The 22,592-nt window shown below is 41.0% G+C and overlaps 1 protein-coding gene across 1 annotated transcript in view; it reads left to right on the forward strand.

Annotated features, from left to right (window-relative positions):
- Positions 1 to 22,592, forward strand: part of LOC134541804 (G-protein coupled receptor GRL101-like) — a 192,567-nt gene that overhangs the window by 141,070 nt on the left and 28,905 nt on the right. Inside the window, exons 15-20 of the mRNA XM_063385496.1 lie at positions 3,912 to 4,055; positions 7,472 to 7,543; positions 7,639 to 7,710; positions 7,905 to 7,976; positions 8,435 to 8,506; positions 8,889 to 9,087. Coding sequence (XP_063241566.1) covers positions 3,912 to 4,055; positions 7,472 to 7,543; positions 7,639 to 7,710; positions 7,905 to 7,976; positions 8,435 to 8,506; positions 8,889 to 9,087 — 631 coding nt within the window. The remainder of the gene's footprint in view (positions 1 to 3,911; positions 4,056 to 7,471; positions 7,544 to 7,638; positions 7,711 to 7,904; positions 7,977 to 8,434; positions 8,507 to 8,888; positions 9,088 to 22,592) is intronic.

Raw genomic sequence — 22,592 nt, forward strand, 5'->3', positions numbered from 1 at the left:
ATTAAGATGAGTCAGAAATAATTCATTGCGGGGGAAGATGGTTTCGTGTTTATGTGAGAAGGGGAAACTTTACATCTTGCACAAAGAAAATAGTTTCTTCCTTTATGATCTTGCGAGGGATTCAGTGACTTATCTTCACTCCACGAGCACCTTTCATATCTTTGGTATCTTTTATGTCAGTCTTAGCAGTCATTTCTTAAAAAGTGATAAGAAACACAGTTCGGTGAAATTTGAAGCCAGTATATGAAAGAAAAATGCATTACACAATATTAATATTATAAAAAGAGAACGTGAGTTTGTTGGTTTGTCGTTTGTAAAAACTAAACTTTAAACAACTGAACCAAATAAAAAAAATCCCTTTTTGGTATAACATACCTATACCTAAAGGCGTATGTAGATTTCAAAGTCCCAACTTATTCTGGAATTTTTCTGGAAACTTTTATAAACTTCTGGAACATTTTAAGCACTTAATGTACATTTTTTCATATTCCATGCGGCGAAAATATTTCGAATGTTTTTAATTCAATGCATCCAGCATTGAATAGTTTAGAACGATTTTTTTCGTATTACACCTACTAAGGAAGTAGTTAATTATTTGATAGTCAAATACCTTTATTTATCTCTTGTACTAAGAGACAGCGTATAAAAATTAGCTTTGGACTAAGGCTTAGGATAATATTAACAAAGTTTAATATAAAATTTGAACACATTTGATAGTAAGGAAGTATAGCCATATTTCAATTACAACTCCCTCTCTTTATACTGTAACTGTTCGTCTCATCAAAAATTGTTTCAGCCAATAGTTTAAGATAATTTTTAGAAGTTTAACAATAAACTATAACGTATTTGATAGTAAACCTATTAAAAAATATGTTGTTTTTTCTTTCAACCCTTTTTATTTCCACCCCTTGCAGTAATGATTGTTTTCATAAAAAAAAATATTTTAGACAAAAGTTTCAGCCCAAACTAATGATGTGAAAATAAATAACAGATTTAATAGTGTACATGGTACTGGATATTTATTTATATATTTTATTCAAGCCCCTTTTTTTTCCACCCCTTGCAGTGATGATTAGTCGATTAAAAATTAAATTATTTTAGACAAAAGTTGTGGATAGTAATTTAAATTTTAATATAGAACGGAATGAAAAGTGTAAATGGTTCAGAAGTTTTAATTTTTCTTATTTATTATTTATACTACGTCATTTTTTACAACCTCTTGCAGGACTGGTTAGTCTTATCAAAAAATGTTTCAGACAAAAGTTTTAAATAAAAATAATAATATTTATAAACAATCGGAACGTATTTGATTGTGTGCTTACTAAGGTTGTTATGATTTTTTTTCTTTTACCTCTTTTTATTCCACCCTTTGCAGCAATGGTAGGTTGTATCAAAAATATTTTAGGCAAAAGTTTTTGAAATATATTTTTAAGGTTTACAAACAATTCGAACGGATTAAATAGTGTGCCTACTAGTTATTACTTATTTTGTCCTTCAACCCTTGTTTTTATCCACTCTTGCTATAATTGTTGGCCGTATAAAATTTTTTTCGAACGTAAGTTGTAGATAATTTTTTTAAGGTTTTACATTAAATAAAAACCTTTTTAAAGTTGTATGTAGAACGGGAATTATGATTTTTTTTTAATTTACCCTTTTCTAATCCCCGTGTGTAATGGTTTGTTTTATGAAAAAATAATTTTGACAAAAGTATTAGACAAAAATTAGAAGATTTAAAAATAATTTGAACGGATGTGATAGTGAGCCTACTAAGGGAGAAATGAATTTGTTTGTCCTTCAACCCTTTTATATTCACCTCTTCTTATAATTGTTGTTTGTATAAAATATTATCTCAAACGAATATTGTGGACAGTATTTAAAGATTTTACAGTAAATAGGAACGGAATTAATAGTGCACACGGTACGGAAAAAACTATATTTTTTTAAAAATACTAAACCTGTTTTTGTGTCCTTTTGCTGCAATGGTTAGTTTTATCAAGAATTTTTTCAGACAATGGTTTTGGATTATAATTAGAAGACTTACAAATAATTTGAACAAATTCGATAGTGTACCTAGTAAATGAGTTATTAATTTGTTTGTCCAACACCTTTCTCCACTCCTTGCTATAAATGTTGGTCGCATAAAAAATTAATTTGGACAGAAGTTGTGGATAATATTTTAAGGTTTTACAGTAAATAAGAAAGGATTTAATAGTGAACATGTTACGGAATTTTTTATTCTTTTACGTCTATTTTTCAACCCCTTGCTGCAATGGTTCGTTTTATCAAAAATGTTTTACTTAAAATTTGTAAATTAAATTTTTTACTATTATAAACAATACGTACAGATTTGGTAGTGTGTCTATTAAGGTAGTTATAATTTTTTTTGTCCCCCAATTCGTGTTTTTTCCAACACTTACAGTTACGGTTGATCGTATAAAATATTTATTTAGACGAACGTTTTGGTACTACTCCTACGAATGATAATACGTTCAAATGGATGCGATATTTGTATGATTATGGTCGTAATAGCGGTATTTATATAGTTATGAGAGTTATAGTGACATTTCTGTTTTTCAAAAACCTTCCCCATTTTCACCCCCTAGGTGGAATTTTACACATTACCAAACTCGAGCGAGATTTTCCGTTACTTTATTTTATTTATAAGTTTGGAAATGATTTGAGCCAAATTACTGCAATTATCATATCCATATATATGTATATATAATTTTTAATTTGATGATGGTTTTTGGTCTATGGACCACGAAACGAAAAACCTATGTAAACATTTTCCGAAAGTCGCACCATGGTAACGGCCTCAATATACAGTTTTTCTTCGAAATTTATTTATAAAAAAAGGATGTGTGACCGCTAAGCGCCTTAGAAGTGAAACTTCACAACGCAAAAAAGTCTTACGTTAGCCTGACGTTTTACTTTATTTGTTTTTCTCTCTCCCCTTTCCCCTTCCAAAACAATCGTGTTCCAATCCCTAGCGTCGAACCTTTCATTTCCGTAACGCTCCGATGAGTTATCCTACCGGCTCCATAGAAGTTTCACTTCCAAATTAGCTCAAACCCCGTTGTGCTGCCCTCTGCCCAAATACTCCCTTACTAGATGCTAGCAAGTCGGGTGGCGTCAGACGCAGGCGGGTCCCTACCACCGCGACCCGCCTATCCCTGCAGCATGGCGGGGTTCAACCTGAGCCACACGCCGCCACGTGGAGCCCGCTCGAGGGAACGAGTTCTCTGCACCATCCGCAACCTATTCTCCGCCCTCCCAAATACACTTAGTTTTAATTTAGGTTAGGAAAAAAACCTCTCCACCGCCAGGGGTACTTGCGTCCCTAGCCATTAAATTCCAGTCCCGGAGAAGACAACAAAGCGGACCTCGAGTCCAAGTGCCCAACCCCCGCATGGTAGACTCTTTCTATTCAGACCAACTCTTCATCCAGACCATCCTCTGTCTCCTGTACTTTCCTACATTTAATGCATGCAAACTTGCATCCCGCATGAAAGTGCCCAGGGTTTTCCCTGTGTCTATGCAGGTTTTACCTGGGCCCAACTTAACTTGTAGTTTAGACAAGTGATAAGAGTGAGGGGAGTTAGTCATGGCAACAATCGATGCCATGGCTGGCCAATCCCCTCCTAGCACATGATGCATACGACCTTCCCCCTGTATGGCTAATCCCAGCATGACTAAGGCGTGATAGGCTTCGGCCTGAGACGCACTTAGAGTCTTCCCTACCCAGACCCCTCCCAAATACACTTACCTATTAGTTAGGTTAGGGAAAAAAACCCTCTCCCTAACCCAGACCCCTCCCCAACACACTTAGTTTTTAGTTAGGTTAGGAAAAAAAAAGGGAGTGTACCTGGATCTATTGTCTGTGATCCGCGCGATGAATGCAATGCCGGCAGGGACCTGAGCAACAACAGCATCGCCTGCCTGCCGCCGCTGGTGTTCCGCAACCTGTGGCGCCTGCACGTCCTCAACCTGCAGCGCAACCGCATACACGCGCTGCTCAACGGCTCGTTCACCGGGCTGCCTAACCTCCGGGGGCTGTGAGTACCGGCCGACCTCTTGGCGCGGCGAGGGCGCGTTTCCCGCTGACGTGGCATCGGCCGTCATTCCCCGTGGGAGGGCGTCCAAACCATCTCGATGCTGGCTCGACCCGCGTTATTTAAATGATTCATGCAACGGAGGATTTTGATTTAACACAATTTACTTCCACATATGACATTACAATTTTGCACTGCTTGCCCAAGGGAAAAAAAAATTATAAATGCAAAATAAGAACAAAAATATTGGTTGTCTGTAAAGTCGGTTTACGGACGATGGTTAAACGTGACAACGTCATAACAAAACATTGATGAGATGATTGCATACTTTTATGAATAAAATTGAATAATTTTTATTGAATTATCACTATTTTGAATGGATACAAAGAAGGAGTGAAATGAAATATACAATTTAATTTATAAATTTACTTTTATTTGCACTCATTAATTCAAATATGTTTATTACTTTAACGAAGAGATTATTTTAACTATAACTTTTATACATGTTTGCTATTTAACTTCTTCCAATCTGTGTTATTCTGTTAAGGATAGGACGATGATAGGAAAACTAGGAAACTAATGGGAGTGTTCCAAGTTTAATGTGCCTCGAAACAGTTAAATCGATGGTTGTTCCAATCGAGTGGAAGAGAGATAGATGCGGCGCAAGCGTACAATGAGCGTAACGGGACACACCGTAACGGGACAATGTGCGTAACGGGACACTTTTTCGTGCGTGCAGCCGGCGTTCATCGATTTATTAGACGTCACGTCAAAATTAAAATAATAAACCAATAGAAATAAAGCCTAAATCAGCTCACGTCAGGCAGATAAACCCCAACGATGGACCGAAACAGATTTTATTGACAACTCAACCACATAAGCACAGACGAACACATTCAAAACTTAAATCATCAGACAGCACAAAAACTTACGTGTAAGGAATTTAAGTCATGAAAAAAAAAATTGTAGCGGCACAGACGAACACGGGCTGACAACCACGAGAGAGTTAAACAATAACGGTTCATTCAGACAGACAACAAAACCTGGACAACGCAGCGATTTTGAATGTGTTCGCCTGTGCTGTCGTCGTATTGTTGTCTAAATTACCTGTTTAGGTTCATCGTTGGGTTTGTCTGTCTGACTTGTTCACTGTGAGTTTTTTTTTATTTTGCATTAATGAATTTTTCTCATGACAAATATTGCAAAACTGCAATGGCGTTTATCCAAGAAATATAATTCAATTAGCTCAGCCAAGATTATCAATAAATAAATACGTTTATCAGTGATGGGAGGCAGCTGGGTGTTTGGTGGAGTGGTTCTCATGGGATTTAGTGGCCTCTCGACAAGGGTGTAGAGGGGGGGGGGGGGGTGTCGCTCTGACGTCATAGCTCCATCAGCCCTTAGTTTAGCCTTAGTTGCTGGTTACTAATAAAAATGATTTCAATTCACTTATAGTAATATAGATTATTAATTTTCATAGATTATATCTTATGAGTATGTATATTTTCAATGTAAACTTAATAGTGAATTTATTTGTGTTCATCTTTTTAGTAGTATATTTTTTTGTTATTTTATTTTGACTATATTACTTTTTTAATGTTTTGTGTTTGATTTGTTGGATATCCGCGTCTACGCCTGACATTAGATATTTTTTCCTTATTTATTTTCTATATTTATGTTGATTGTATTTTTTTATACTTGTATAGTGCGAGACTCTTTTTGAATATGTCTGTTACCCGGCGCTTAATAAATAAGTAAATAATATTTTTGCGTTTACCCAATTTTCGTACACTTTTATTCAGAAATTTTAAATTTTTACACTTTCATGTTAATCTATACAGTAACAGATGGACAAAATATGTTATAGACAGCATTTATCTGACTAAGCAACATGCTACCGATACATTTGTTCTCAATTATAGGACTTCGAAGACCACAAGGTTTTAATGAAATTACGCAAGCGACCCGTAATTTCACACAGGTCTACCAAGATCACTGATATCCTTCGAGATGCACTTTTCAAAGAGTCTTTTGGCTAAATAGTCCTTTAAAGAGAAGCTTGGGAAAATACCCCTGAGTTTAATTAATTACGTTCCGACTACACCGCGGTGTAGAAGACGACGAGAAGCGATATGCAAAGAAGACTGGACTACTGCAAGAAACACTCGGAGGCATATGGCAAAGTCCGCCACGCTTCGCTCTTGCAAACATTCCGCCGGGAATGTAACCCGTATCACCTTCTTGGGAGGCGGATGATCCGACCTCTTGAACTCCGTGGCCCCTGACATAACCCCAACCATTATTTTTCTTTTAACGTAGGTAAATTCAGAATATATAATTTCCCAGTTTCAATTTCATATTATAACAGTCGGTTTTCAAGTCTGTATTGCTACCCAGTAAACCACATAAGAATGTCGTGGCTCTAATCATAAATAGCTGGTCAAATACTGCATACATGATTCAAATAGTTACACGCCTGCAAGACAACAAGCATAAAATCCCTTGCCTCGTAGTCACAGACGTGTTAACCAAAGTGTGGGAATAATTGCACTTTAGGTTGGATGCGTGCCATATAACTAAATATGCACGTATTGAACATTTGAAGAAGAGAAAACTACGTTAGTTTAACTTTAATTTTATGCATTATTTGTTGTAAATATTCTAAATTAAACTTTTTTCAAATACCAGTGAATCTGGGACAATCTTTTATGGACAGCTTGTATATATATGTATTTCCTGTGCGTTTCTCGGGGTGTAATAAAACGGGATTAGCTTAAGTTTTTTTTCTTCACTGGCTAAACAATGTTCCATGCAGACTTGCCACAAAATCTGACAGCTCTAGAAAGTGCTATCGTTCGTCCAATGTATATCTGCCCACGGTGCTTGTGAATAACTGCAAGTGGCTTCCAGAGCTCGTAAACAAACGTCACGTATTGCTTACAAGTAAGAGTTGGGAAATGGGTACCACTGGTACTACTGTCGAACAAAAGTCCAATCCGAGACTAGTCTCGTGCACAGACTAAAGTCATCTTAAAGGCAGTTTATATGAATGCGCTGTGGATGACTACAGGTTTCAGAGAAAAGAGGTTTGGGAAAGTTTAAGGATTTCATTGACGTAAGCACCAAATAATAATCATCTGTACGAGAACCTCTTCGAGTTTTTGCCCTGAGTTGTTTAGCTATTTCCGCTGTGAGAATTCATTCAACTTTTCCATATTCTATAAGTAATCTTGTTGTTTAGTTTTATAATATGTTTACCAGCTCGAATCCTTCCAAAGCTTCCCAATTAGCTTAGTCCTGTTATTTAAAAAAAAGTATATCAGAAGTACAGTTTTATACATTATTTTACCACTTACGATGTCAAGTAATTCTTTATTTACTAGTTTTTGATACAGCTCACCAGAACATTTTGATTTCAGGCATCTGCAAGGAAACGAGATAGAGATCCTAGAACCAATGGCATTTTACGGACTGTCTTCGCTCACGACTTTGTAAGTAACATTGCTGAGAAAACTCATCATGAGTCAAAATTATTTTTCTAGAAACACGCAGTTAATTTTACAATTTGTTAATGCTGTTTTTTCAGAGATTTAAGCCATCAAAGAATCAGAAACGTCTCACAGGGAACTTTCGTTGGTTTGCGGTGTCTCGTCGGCTTGTGAGTATTGTGGAATTATATTGACTTGGCAGTGAGTCGAACCGATTTTGCGTGCTGTTTATTTAACTTTGCGCGTCAAATTGGCTTTTAAAACAATTTAGTTCTAAACCATTCACCCTGCTAAAGTTAAAAAAATCTAACTTACCTGTATGTATCAGTCATATTAAAAATTTGTATTTTCTGTCATTTTACAGGGACTTGTCTCACAACGAGATAGCATATCTGACTGATGGCTCGCTGAACGGGCTTCCGCAGCTTTTGTCCTTGTGCGTATGTTATATTTGCATATATTGAGAGATAAACAAATCTTAAATTGCATTATAAAACTTTTATACGAAGTAGAATTACATGATACTAAATACCCAATTATTGGTATGTTTTATTAAATAATTAACACCCATCGCATTTTTTTTTAAATTTGTATACTTGACTAATTATTTTGATATACACATTTTGGATCCATAGTAATACTCAGCATTATGATTTGGTGCTAAATTTAATTTTCTTAAATTTATGATAAATTTGTTTGTTTGCAAAATTTACCGAAACATTTAATGATCACAATTTGTTATCAGGCTTCTGCCTTGTAGCTGGAATTGCACCTTAATGGTTTAGGTTATTCGCTTGTGTAAAAATTAAACTTTCTGTTTAATATTATTAATAAAATTAACGTGTTACATAAATTATCGTACACAAATGTTAATAACTTTTTCTTTTGTCTCAGAGACTTGAGCAGCAATTCCATCAAAGTCATTAGCAGTAACGTGTTCAGAAGTGCATCATCGTTGGAAAAACTGTAAGTACATCAAACTTTGTATTTCAAATTTTTTTTTGGGTTAGACCTAACTAGGATACAAACAGAAATGTTATTTTAAGAATTCAACCAACTTACCATAATGGTTCCCATCCTATTTTATAAAAGCTTCTTTTTAGGCTTAAAAGTAAGGGAGAATGATGTGTAAAACGAAACTGTACTGCAAGCCTAAGAGAAAGTTTGAGTCCAAAATTTAACTTACGAAAGGCGCTGTAAAATTTGGCCAATAAAACTTAATTATCTGAAATATATCGTTTCTGCTTTATTGAGAGAAGACGAAAAGAATATCCCTGGCATATGTTTTTAATCGTATGAAAACTATCCAAGAAGAGTGATGTACAGTGCAGAATGTGTGGTGGGGCAGGGTGACGGACGAGTTCCGGTTCTGCTGCCTGGCGCGCCACGTGGCGGTGTGTCTGCCCCCGCCTGACGAGTTCTCGTCGTGCGAGGACCTCATGTCCAACCTGGTGCTGCGAGTGTGCATCTGGGTGCTGGGAGTCGTGGCCACGGCGGGCAACATCCTCGTCATCGGCTGGAGGCTGCGCTTCAAGCACGCCAACCAGGTTGGTACAGGGTTGCTTGCCCCGGACGGATCAGTTCTCGTCGTGCGAGGACCTCATGTCCAACCTGGTGCTACGAGTGTGCATCTGGGTGCTGGGAGTCGTGGCCACGGTGGGCAACATCCTCGTCATCGGCTGGAGGCTGCGCTTCAAGCACGCCAACCAGGTTGGTACAGGGTTGCTTGCCCCGGACAGAGCAGTTCTCGTCGTGCGAGGACCTCATGTCCAACCTGGTGCTACGAGTGTGCATCTGGGTGCTGGGAGTCGTGGCCACGGCGGGCAACATCCTCGTCATCGGCTGGAGGCTGCGCTTCAAGCACGCCAACCAGGTTGGTACAGGGTTGCTTGCCCCAGGCAGACCAGTTCTCGTCGTGCGAGGACCTCATGTCCAACCTGGTGCTGCGAGTGTGCATCTGGGTGCTGGGAGTCGTGGCCACGGCGGGCAACATCCTCGTCATCGGCTGGAGGCTGCGCTTCAAGCACGCCAACCAGGTTGGTACAGGGTTGCTTGCCCCAGGCAGACCAGTTCTCGTCGTGCGAGGACCTCATGTCCAACCTGGTGCTACGAGTGTGCATCTGGGTGCTGGGAGTCGTGGCCACGGCGGGCAACATCCTCGTCATCGGCTGGAGGCTGCGCTTCAAGCACGCCAACCAGGTTGGTACAGGGTTGCTTGCCCCAGGCAGACCAGTTCTCGTCGTGCGAGGACCTCATGTCCAACCTGGTGCTACGAGTGTGCATCTGGGTGCTGGGAGTCGTGGCCACGGCGGGCAACATCCTCGTCATCGGCTGGAGGCTGCGCTTCAAGCACGCCAACCAGGTTGGTACAGGGTTGCTTGCCCCAGGCAGACCAGTTCTCGTCGTGCGAGGACCTCATGTCCAACCTGGTGCTGCGAGTGTGCATCTGGGTGCTGGGAGTCGTGGCCACGGCGGGCAACATCCTCGTCATCGGCTGGAGGCTGCGCTTCAAGCACGCCAACCAGGTTGGTACAGGGTTGCTTGCCCCGGACGGACCAGTTCTCGTCGTGCGAGGACCTCATGTCCAACCTGGTGCTGCGAGTGTGCATCTGGGTGCTGGGAGTCGTGGCCACGGCGGGCAACATCCTCGTCATCGGCTGGAGGCTGCGCTTCAAGCACGCCAACCAGGTTGGTACAGTGTTGCCTGCCCCGGACAGAGCAGTTCTCGTCGTGCGAGGACCTCATGTCCAACCTGGTGCTGCGAGTGTGCATCTGGGTGCTGGGAGTCGTGGCCACGGTGGGCAACATCCTCGTCATCGGCTGGAGGCTGCGCTTCAAGCACGCCAACCAGGTTGGTACAGGGTTGCTTGCCCCGGACAGAGCAGTTCTCGTCGTGCGAGGACCTCATGTCCAACCTGGTGCTGCGAGTGTGCATCTGGGTGCTGGGAGTCGTGGCCACGGCGGGCAACATCCTCGTCATCGGCTGGAGGCTGCGCTTCAAGCACGCCAACCAGGTTGGTACAGGGTTGCTTGCCCCAGGCAGACCAGTTCTCGTCGTGCGAGGACCTCATGTCCAACCTGGTGCTGCGAGTGTGCATCTGGGTGCTGGGAGTCGTGGCCACGGCGGGCAACATCCTCGTCATCGGCTGGAGGCTGCGCTTCAAGCACGCCAACCAGGTTGGTACAGGGTTGCTTGCCCCAGGCAGACCAGTTCTCGTCGTGCGAGGACCTCATGTCCAACCTGGTGCTACGAGTGTGCATCTGGGTGCTGGGAGTCGTGGCCACGGCGGGCAACATCCTCGTCATCGGCTGGAGGCTGCGCTTCAAGCACGCCAACCAGGTTGGTACAGGGTTGCTTGCCCCAGGCAGACCAGTTCTCGTCGTGCGAGGACCTCATGTCCAACCTGGTGCTACGAGTGTGCATCTGGGTGCTGGGAGTCGTGGCCACGGCGGGCAACATCCTCGTCATCGGCTGGAGGCTGCGCTTCAAGCACGCCAACCAGGTTGGTACAGGGTTGCTTGCCCCAGGCAGACCAGTTCTCGTCGTGCGAGGACCTCATGTCCAACCTGGTGCTGCGAGTGTGCATCTGGGTGCTGGGAGTCGTGGCCACGGCGGGCAACATCCTCGTCATCGGCTGGAGGCTGCGCTTCAAGCACGCCAACCAGGTTGGTACAGGGTTGCTTGCCCCGGACGGACCAGTTCTCGTCTTGCGAGGACCTCATGTCCAACCTGGTGCTGCGAGTGTGCATCTGGGTGCTGGGAGTCGTGGCCACGGCGGGCAACATCCTCGTCATCGGCTGGAGGCTGCGCTTCAAGCACGCCAACCAGGTTGGTACAGTGTTGCCTGCCCCGGACAGAGCAGTTCTCGTCGTGCGAGGACCTCATGTCCAACCTGGTGCTGCGAGTGTGCATCTGGGTGCTGGGAGTCGTGGCCACGGTGGGCAACATCCTCGTCATCGGCTGGATGCTGCGCTTCAAGCACGCCAACCAGGTTGGTACAGGGTTGCTTGCCCCAGGCAGACCAGTTCTCGTCGTGCGAGGACCTCATGTCCAACCTGGTGCTACGAGTGTGCATCTGGGTGCTGGGAGTCGTGGCCACGGCGGGCAACATCCTCGTCATCGGCTGGAGGCTGCGCTTCAAGCACGCCAACCAGGTTGGTACAGGGTTGCTTGCCCCAGGCAGACCAGTTCTCGTCGTGCGAGGACCTCATGTCCAACCTGGTGCTACGAGTGTGCATCTGGGTGCTGGGAGTCGTGGCCACGGCGGGCAACATCCTCGTCATCGGCTGGAGGCTGCGCTTCAAGCACGCCAACCAGGTTGGTACAGGGTTGCTTGCCCCAGGCAGACCAGTTCTCGTCGTGCGAGGACCTCATGTCCAACCTGGTGCTACGAGTGTGCATCTGGGTGCTGGGAGTCGTGGCCACGGCGGGCAACATCCTCGTCATCGGCTGGAGGCTGCGCTTCAAGCACGCCAACCAGGTTGGTACAGGGTTGCTTGCCCCAGGCAGACCAGTTCTCGTCGTGCGAGGACCTCATGTCCAACCTGGTGCTGCGAGTGTGCATCTGGGTGCTGGGAGTCGTGGCCACGGCGGGCAATATCCTCGTCATCGGCTGGAGGCTGCGCTTCAAGCACGCCAACCAGGTTGGTACAGGGTTGCTTGCCCCAGGCAGACCAGTTCTCGTCGTGCGAGGACCTCATGTCCAACCTGGTGCTACGAGTGTGCATCTGGGTGCTGGGAGTCGTGGCCACGGCGGGCAACATCCTCGTCATCGGCTGGAGGCTGCGCTTCAAGCACGCCAACCAGGTTGGTACAGGGTTGCTTGCCCTAGGCAGACCAGTTCTCGTCGTGCGAGGACCTCATGTCCAACCTGGTGCTGCGAGTGTGCATCTGGGTGCTGGGAGTCGTGACCACGGCGGGCAACATCCTCGTCATCGGCTGGAGGCTGCGCTTCAAGCACGCCAACCAGGTTGGTACAGGGTTGCTTGCCCCAGGCAGACCAGTTCTCGTCGTGCGAGGACCTCATGTCCAACCTGGTGCTGCGAGTGTGCATCTGGGTGCTGGGAGTCGTGGCCACGGCGGGCAACATCCTCGTCATCGGCTGGAGGCTGCGCTTCAAGCACGCCAACCAGGTTGGTACAGTGTTGCCTGCCCCGGACAGAGCAGTTCTCGTCGTGCGAGGACCTCATGTCCAACCTGGTGCTGCGAGTGTGCATCTGGGTGCTGGGAGTCGTGGCCACGGCGGGCAACATCCTCGTCATCGGCTGGAGGCTGCGCTTCAAGCACGCCAACCAGGTTGGTACAGGGTTGCTTGCCCCGGACAGACCAGTTCTCGTCGTGCGAGGACCTCATGTCCGCCATCTTAAATAACGTTACGACGACCATCTCTTTTTCGTCTGCTGGAGGACGCTATCTTGGATCGAACACTAAATGCACTTTTTTTTTCAATTCTGATGTCACAGCTTGCTGGAGGCTGCCATCTTGGGTGACACCTATTGTTTTGGTTCTGCTGGAGGTCACCATCTTGGATACCGTCATCTTGGTTTCCGCTGTTGGTTCCTTTAGTGTGCTGTCCTTGAGTGTCCTTGAGTCGCACTGTTTCGCACATATTCTAAATTGTAATTTTTTTTTATTTGAAGGACTAATAACATTTAATATTGGAGGCTGAGCCACCATATTTATTTTCAGTACTTTCTATTGGGAGCGCTAGTGAACACACCGACTGCTAGAGGGCGCTGCCGCCATCTTGTTTTCAATACTCGATACTAGGAGAGCTAGTGTCATGTAGTAGACACATCGTGTATTAGAGTGCGCTGTTAACATAATAGCTCAATTTTTTACCCGCTATAGTGCAGTAGTAATGTTTACCGTGACATCTTGTCAGCCATCTTGGCCGCCATATTGAAAATATAAAATTAGTAAGTTATAAATACCACAAAAAAATATTTCCAAAAATCTTTTTTAAAATAAATCAGCAACAAATCTTGTCCTTGGTTGGATACTTTCTCGATGTAAAAATGTTTATTTTAAAAACCAAACTTATTTCATAAAACATGGTGAAAAATCCTCAAAGTGACTCAAATTCTTCATCCACCAGCCATCAATAAGCTGATGATGCCATCCTGAACACCATCTAAGAAAGTCGTAATTATTAACCTGGAAATTTGGAAAAAATTTAAAAAATCATCAAAAAATCGCCTATTAATATAATGATTGATTCAATCGACCATAGTTTTGTTTTATCCTTGGTTGATATGAAAACATAACTAAGATTCCAAAATATTTATTTATTAATTATAATAACTACAAAAATGTCTATAAAATACAACTGCCTGACAAAATAAATAAAATTACTCGATATCACTGAGCCTACCATGGAGACCTATTTTCGATATTGACATACCTTGCAAAATGATTATGTAGAATGTCAGGCAAAAAGGTCATATTTTACTAACCATGAGACGTTTTTTTCGATAATTGAAATAACTTTCAACTAAGTAATGTCCCAATGTCAGGCGTATAAACTAGGCGTCTCAGACCCACAGGCCAGGTCATGTCCTGACTACAGACTTGACTACGTACACTTAAAGAAAAGAAAATACACAGTACAAACAGGACATACACACACAGTAGACAAACATTCGAAAAAAGACACACAGACACACGATCAACGAAAAAGACACACAGTTGGACACACTTTTGACAAAAATAACACTTATCTGGGCACACATTCATCATCTAGGATACTCATTGGACACACAGTCAACGAAAAGGAATCAGATTTGGACACTCATTGGAGAAATTGGACATACATTCAACAAAGGAAATGTCACCTATTCAACAAAATAAAATGACACACACTCAACCAAAGAAAGGGACACACATTCGAACGAACATTCGAATAGGTAGGATACGATCCCATCAGTAAGATACAATTGGTAGGGTACAATCACAGGATACAATAGGATCCAGCTCCATCTGGCTGCATTGCCTCCATCTGCATTTTGCTCCATATGCATTTGTCTCCATCTGTATTTGACTTCATATGCATTTGGCTCCATCTGCACTTGGTTACACCTGCCTGCAATGCCTCCACCTGTATTAGACTCTACCTGGCTACAATGCCTCCACCTGCTCTAAGCTACTTTGGACTATATTGTTTATCTACGTTTGACTCCGCCTGCATTTGGCCCTACATGGCCACAATGCTTTTACCTGCATTTTGCTCCGCCTGGCTACAATGCCTCCACTGCACTTGGCTCCACCTTGCTATAATGATTCCACCTGCATTTGGCTCCATCTGGCTACAATTCCTCCATCTGCATTTAACTCCTTCTGGCTACAATGCCTCCGTCAGCATTTGGCTCCTCCTGATTGCATTTGGCTCTACGTGGCTGCATGTGGCTCCATCTAGTTAATTTTCAACCGCTTAATAAAGGTTATACAAGTTATTATTGTATGTAGCCCGCATTTCTCAGTTCACGAAGTATAGTCCATGTTTCTTTGGTGATGGATACATTTTAAGAATTTTGTGAAGCAAGTAGAAGTCTTATCCTGTCGACCAATATGTGAGGATCTTCCCATTGCGTTTATTTCAAACTATGATTTTGCTTTCATCTTCCACATATGTTTATTATTAATATTTTTAACATCTCTGAAATATTCTTTTTTAATACTAAACTTCAAGTTTGTAAAATCATACTTAAGCTTGAACAGAATAATTTAATTGAATGTGTCGTTTTCAACCTTTTTGTCTCAGCACTTCATCACAATTCTCGATCTTGTCAGCTTCATTTAGGTGCTTCATCACAGTCTTCTATCTTTTCAGCTTCAGGCGCCCTTAAATTGTTCTCAATTTAGCGGAGGCGATTAGAGGTTTGCGTAACTTTATTCCATTTCCCAAAAAGATGCTACTTTCTTCGTTAGCTTTCAATTCCAAATTATTAGTGAGCTCTGGGTTAGTATTGCTATCATCAGCATTTACATGTTCTTCGATATCAATTTAATCGTATAATATTTTATCTTCATTCTATTGCCTTGGTGTTGTAGAATCGTCCTCGTTATCATTAGTCAGCTTGGCTGTAGAGATCTTACGATGCTTATTCAAGATATATCTTCGAGTAAATGTTTCCTGACACTGACTGCAAATAAATTATTTTTGGTAATGACCCCAAAATACATTTGGTATTCTCATGTGGATTGGCATTTTTTTCTCAATGTTAATTCCTTGCTGCAGAAATTACGCATGTATCCTTTCAATAATGTTGCAGGCGTCGAACTTGTATCCATATTAGCTTTTGTGATAAATACCAGATGCATACCGGGAGTTTGAAATTGAAACAAATACTTAAATAGGAATTTTAATAATCCATCGGCGAGAGTTTATTTTCCATTTTGAAAAATTCAAGTCAAGTAGTTCCGGTTCTTTTCAACAGATGACGCCAGACGAAATGACTCAAAGAGTGCTTAAGCTTTAAAATATAAATATCTGAATCCACCTAGCATAATTTACCTCATATAATACATATAATTCGTTGCGTTTTAAAAAGAAGTCGTAGTTTGAACGTGGAATTAGGGATGCTCTCTCACGTTCGCAACAGAATGAAGGCTTCGCTAGACATCAAGGGTAAGGTAAATCGTCTTGTTTGATCATGTTTCGCAGCTACTTTATGACATAGCAATCGACTGAGTAAAGAATATTTTGTAAGAATTCCACCTAATTCAAATATTATTACTTTTAATTTGATAACAGGAATTCAACGATTGAAGGAAACAGTTAATACAATTGCATATCTTATATCGAAAAAATGGCATGCAGCGATTGTTCTCTCAGCAATAAACAGGAGTACGCGGAGAAAACTAGCAGAATTATTGCCAGGAATAGCCATAAGCACACGGAGAAATCCAACAAAATATTATCAGGTGCAATCAGGAGCACACGAAGAAAAAGAAAACAGAAGTCTTGCAAAATCCAGCTCAGTAAATGTAACATTTAGACGAATACTTACATATTTAATATAATAATATGCTCAGCATAGTAATATATGTTTTATGCATTTGCAATTTGCATATTTGTAACAGATATATGATGAGCAAATTATTAAATGTATTATTTGTTGCATACTATATGTATAATAGTATAAATGTAACATCCACTGTGCTGGATTTTGCAAGATTATTCATCTCGATTATTTTACTAGAACAAATAATTAATTTTATAGACATGTAAATATAAAATTTAAAACTGAGTATTTATATAATTAGTTTTTGTTACAATAAATTTGAAAGTAGTTCAGTCTCTTAAAACAAATAGAAGTATAACTTCTAAAGCGTTTAATTAGTAACCCCCCCCCTTTTTTTTTGGTTGTTGCTTTTTATTCATCCTGTGAAAATATATTTACATGGTGTGCGCGCATCGTAAAAATTCACTCTCATTATATTTTAATAAACGCGCCTAAAGAAATATAACTTCAAAAACCTTTCACGTCTGGTTATTTTTCCTGTGTATCAAGATGTCAGTCAGGCATTTCACTTCTTTTCACGCCCTTCTTCTCACCTGTTGTACTATTATCACAGTGCATTGTGTTCAACACGAGATGGCTTTTAGGGAAGTTCTGCTGACCTGCCATGTTTCTTCAGCCACGACGTTCCCTCATAAAACTCCATTACAGTGGAGAGAGACATGCGAGTAGTGGAGTTGTTTTTCCTTGTAGCTCCAGAAGGGTGATGTGTTACAGGTAATGGGCTACTAGTGGACGTTGCAGGTTATACGGGACGCAGTGACTTGAAAATAGAAACACTTTGAGTTTTTCACACAATAGTATTTGCAAGTTTAGAAATATTTTTACTTCTTTTATCGGAGGCAAAGTCTCCGTATATGGTGTGTTTTATCACATTTAATTTACCTAAAGTTATTATGACATTCTTCGGAAACGCACATTTCTTATGTTCAAAGCTTTTCTTGTATGATTGAAAACGCTCTGTTCAATGAATCAATTAAAAGTATTAATAAACTTTATTCAAAGGGTATAACAAAACACACCTTTATTGAATATTTATGTATTTTTAATTGCAAATAATAAATTACATATAGGTAAAAGTCTACTACGCGTGATAGTCCAATATCTAGTGGACGTTGTCAAACTATACTTCAGTGGCACGTGATGTCTGGTTAATCGAATGTCATGTCATATATAACTGGCCTGAAAACACATGTCAAGGCATGCAAAGGACTCACTTCGCCTTCTAATAAGACTGTATAAATCGATAAACGCTGGTAATTTCATTGTTTGTTCTTGTGAAATAGTAGTATAGGAATGTATGTCCGGAAACAGGATTCAGGATGTGGTGCCTGTGGTGCCGACCGCCATCTTGGATTGTGACGTCACGGCGGCCATTTTTGACTCATAATTCCTCAAAATTCCTCAAAAATAACTCAAAATGACTCAAAAATTCCCGTTTTAAGAAAAAATATCCCGTTTTATTCCGTAAAAATCCCAGAGGCTAGAAATGTCCTGATAGAGGCTTAAGCATCCTTAACTCAAGCCTCAGTTAAGCCTCTATCAGGATGTGACCTTGACCTTTGACCTTGACCTTGACCCCGACGGCCATTTTGGATCCGCCATCTTGGATGACGTAATTTTGTTTTCTCGATCATTCCGGCCTTGTGTTTTCCGCCATTTCGGATGATGTCGTCACCGTTGCATTTTCCGTTACGCCCGCCATCTTGAAAATCCGCAATTTTTATGTTAGAAAATCGGGAAAAATTTTAAAAATCATTAAAAAAATTAACTAATCGAATTATTAAAAAAATCTTAAATACCCCTGTTGCAGTTATCGTTACGGTTGCCATCTTGGATTATATAAATGTTGAATATTTCGTTACACCCGCCATCTTGGTTGAGTACCGTGTCATTCTTACACTTTACGTTACGACCGCCATATTGGATCCTATTAATGTTGCAATTATCGTTATGGTCGCCATCTTGAAATTTAGACGCATTCTTGGAAATCCGTAATTTTTATGTTAGAAAATCGAAAAAAAATCCAAAATTCATCAAAAAATTAACTTAATATAATTATGATTGATTATATCGATTCCCGTCCTTGGTTCGAAACCGGTGAGGTCAAAAATAAAAAATAAAAACATCAGATCCTTCCTCCACAGAAGCCACCTACAGACTGACCTACCATCACCAATAACAAGGTATTTACCATCAGCTGGTATGACGTCATGTCCGCCATCTTGAAATCACCCGCTGGAGGCAGCCATCTTGTTTTCGTGTGCTAGAGTGTGCAAGTGACATGTTAGTATAATTTTCTCTTCTCCATACCTTTAACCTCGACTGCTGGAATTAAACTTTGACCTTGACCTTGAACTTTGACCTTGACCTTGAACTTTGACCTTGACCTTGAACTTTGACCTTGACCTTGAAATTTGACCATGACCTTGAAATTTGACCTTGACCTTGAAATTTGACCTTGATGAACATCATAGACCCGACATTGTATGTACAGTTCATGCTAACAGGAGCTACCACATGCTAGTGGTCATTGCTACCATCATGTTTTCGTCTGCTGGAGGACACCATATTGTGTACTCGTCTTACCATTATGCTAGTTTTATTCTATCCTGCTACAGTGCAGTAATAATTTATTACTACTGAGGTGCCCGCCATCTTGAAATTTGACCGCCATCTTGAAATCATGTAATTATTTAGTTAGAAATGCGGGAAAAATTCCAAAAGATACTGAAAAAATCAATTATTAATTTACAAATTGATTCGATGGATTCCTGTCCACGTTTAGATTCTTGACCAGTGGCAGTTGTAACTAATTATTAAATAAATTTTAAATTCTGTTTTCCATTACCTTTCGAGGAGTTTATTAATCATTCACTCTACGAAAAACAACTCAAGTCAATATACCTGACCAACGAATTAATACAGTGCCCATTAGCCTATAATGAAAGTCTAATTTTTCAATAATCTGAATAACATATAAGCCGTTCATGTACAAAGCCACACATACAGGCCAATTGTCTTCAGACCATGAGACCGAGTCATGTCATTATCAGACGTATAGGCTAGTCATTTCAGGACCGCATGACCTTATTCGTTAGCTAATTATATTCAATTAATCCATCGTGACATTTTTATACATTCTAAAGGACCAAGTAACCTTGAAAAATTATTTAGTAACACCAAGAGGTTTTAAACTAGTACATATTCAATCACAACATTTTGTACTACGCGCAATCATCAAAAAGGAAGCACCAACATCGAAAAGACAGCACCGCCAACAAAAAGACAGATCATTTGGAAGCACCGACAACGTAAAGGCAGCACCGCCAACGAAAAGGCAGCACATTTGGAAGCACCGCCATCGAAAAGGCAGCACATTTGGAAGCACCGACAACGAAAAGGCAGCACATTTGGAAGCACCGACAACGAAAAGGCAGCACCACCAAAGAAAAAGCAGCACACTTGAAAATACCTTCAAAAAAGGAAAAACAATAGGAACCACCGACTACGAAAATGCAGCACATTTATCATTGACTCCAATATTCATTGGCTCCATGAATTCCCTCGCTCCAATATTCATGGGCTCCAATATCAATTGGCTCCAATTGCTCCAAATGCTCCAATATTCATTGACTCCAATATTCATTGGTTCCAATATTCATCATCTCAATATTCATAGGCTCCAATATTCATTAGCTCCAATATTCATTGGCTCCAATATTCATTGGCTCCAATATTCATCGGCTCCAATATTCATTTGCTTCAATATTCATAGGCTCCAATATTCATCGGCCCCAATATTCATCGGCTCCAATATTCATCGGCTCCAATATTCATCGGCTCCAATATTCATCGGCTCCAATATTCATCGGCTCCAATATTCATCGGCTCCAATATTCATCGGCTCCAATATTCATCGGCTCCAATTATCATCGGCTCCAATATTCATCGACTCCAATATTCATCGGCTCCAATATTCATCGGCTCCAATATTCATCGACTCCAATATTCATCGGCTCCAATATTCATCGACTCCAATATTCATTGGCTCCAATATTCATAGGCTCCAATATCAATTGGCTCCAATTGCTCCAAATGCTTCAATATTCATTGGCTCCAATATTCATTGGCTCCATTAATTTGCTCGCTCCAATATTCATTGGCTACAATATTCATTGGCTCCAATATTCATTGGCTCCAATATTCATTGGCTCCAATATTCATTGGCTCCAATATTCATTGTCTCCAATATTCATTGGCTCCAATATTCTGCGGCTCCAATATTCATCGGCTCCAATATTCATCGACTCCAATATTCATCGGCTCCAATATTCATTGGCTCCAATATTCATGGGCTCCAATATCAATTGGATCAAATTGCTCCAAATGCTTCAATATTCATTGGCTCCAATATTCATTGGCTCCATTAATTTGCTCGCTCGAATATTCATTGGCTCCAATATTCATTGGCTCCAATATTCATTGGCTACAATATTCATTGTCTCAAATATTCATCGGCTCCAATATTCATCGGCTCCAATATTAATCGGCTCCAATATTCATTGGCTCAAATATTCATTGGCTCAAATATTCATGGGCTCCAATATTCATCGGCTCCAATATTCATCGGCTCCAATATTCATCGGCTCCAATATTCATAGGCTACAATATCAATTGGCTCCAATTGCTCCAAATGCTCCAATATTCATTGACTCCATTAATTCGCTCGCTCCAATATTCATTGGCTCCAATATTCATTGGCTCCAATATAAATTGGCTCCAATTGCTCCAAATGCTCCAACAGGCTCCAAAAGGCTCCACCAGTCTTTTGACTCCAACAGTCTTTTTGCTCCTATATTCATTGTCTCCATTATTAATTGACTCCAATATTCGTTGGCACCAATATTCATTGGATACAATATTCATTGTCTCCATCAGTCATTGTCACCAACAGTCTTTTGGTTCCAAAAGTCTTTTGACTCCAAATATATTTGGCTAGAATTCTTCGAGTCTAAGAGACTATGAGGCCACATGGCTACGAGTCTAAAATGATCTAGCTGGTTACAAGTTATACATGGCTCGTGAGGCTACAGAGCTACGAAGCCTCTAGAAAACGAGTTTATGTGACTGCGTGGATACAGGAATATAAGTCTACATGACTACTTGACTACGAAGCTACGAAGCTACTCGTCTACAAGGCTCCAATTGTCACATCTGTCTTCGACGGAATTTCCTTTTGCTCCAACTGCACCATCAGCATTATTTTATAAGATTATAAGGCTACTTGCTTACGTAGCTTCAAGTGTACGAGGCTCCAATGCATCATGACTACGAGACTACGACTCATGAGGTTACGAGACTATGCGATTGCAAGTCTTCAAGGTTACGTGATCGCGAGGCTATAGGACTACGAAGCTTCCAGAACGCATGGTTACGAGACTGCATGTCTAATTGGCCGCGCGGCTACGAAACTTCATGTCTATAACTGGCAACAATAGCACTATTCAGTGGTGAGAGTTAATTTATCTCATGAAAAATATCCTGTTTAAAGTAGTGTCGATTATTGTCATCAGATGACATCACGTGTTGCTTGCAGGTAAATAATATTTATTTCTTTTATGCGGGATGCGGGATGCTCACTATCAATCGCAATAGAACGATGGCTTCGCTAGACTCTATGGAAAAGGAATTTTGTTCTTCCAGTCAGTGTTTCACAGATTTCTCAAAGCATATTATTAATTTGACTGAGTAATGATATTTTTTTTAAATTCCACCTGATAAAAATATTGCAAGTTTTGATTTAGTAGCAGAAAGTAACGAATTAAATGTAACTACAAATAAAATGTCATGTCTCATTAGACAAAACAAAAAATCCATGCAGAGAGCGGTTTCTCAGAATAGTCAGAAGCACTTGAAGAAACCACAGGAATTATCGCAAAAACACGGGAAAAATTATCAAAATATTGACAAGAATAATCAGGAGCACACAGAGAAAACCATCATAATATTGGCAAAAATTATCAGGACC

This window comes from Bacillus rossius (assembly GCF_032445375.1).
Source record: "Bacillus rossius redtenbacheri isolate Brsri chromosome 4 unlocalized genomic scaffold, Brsri_v3 Brsri_v3_scf4_2, whole genome shotgun sequence".
Lineage (NCBI taxonomy): Eukaryota > Metazoa > Arthropoda > Insecta > Phasmatodea > Bacillidae > Bacillus > Bacillus rossius.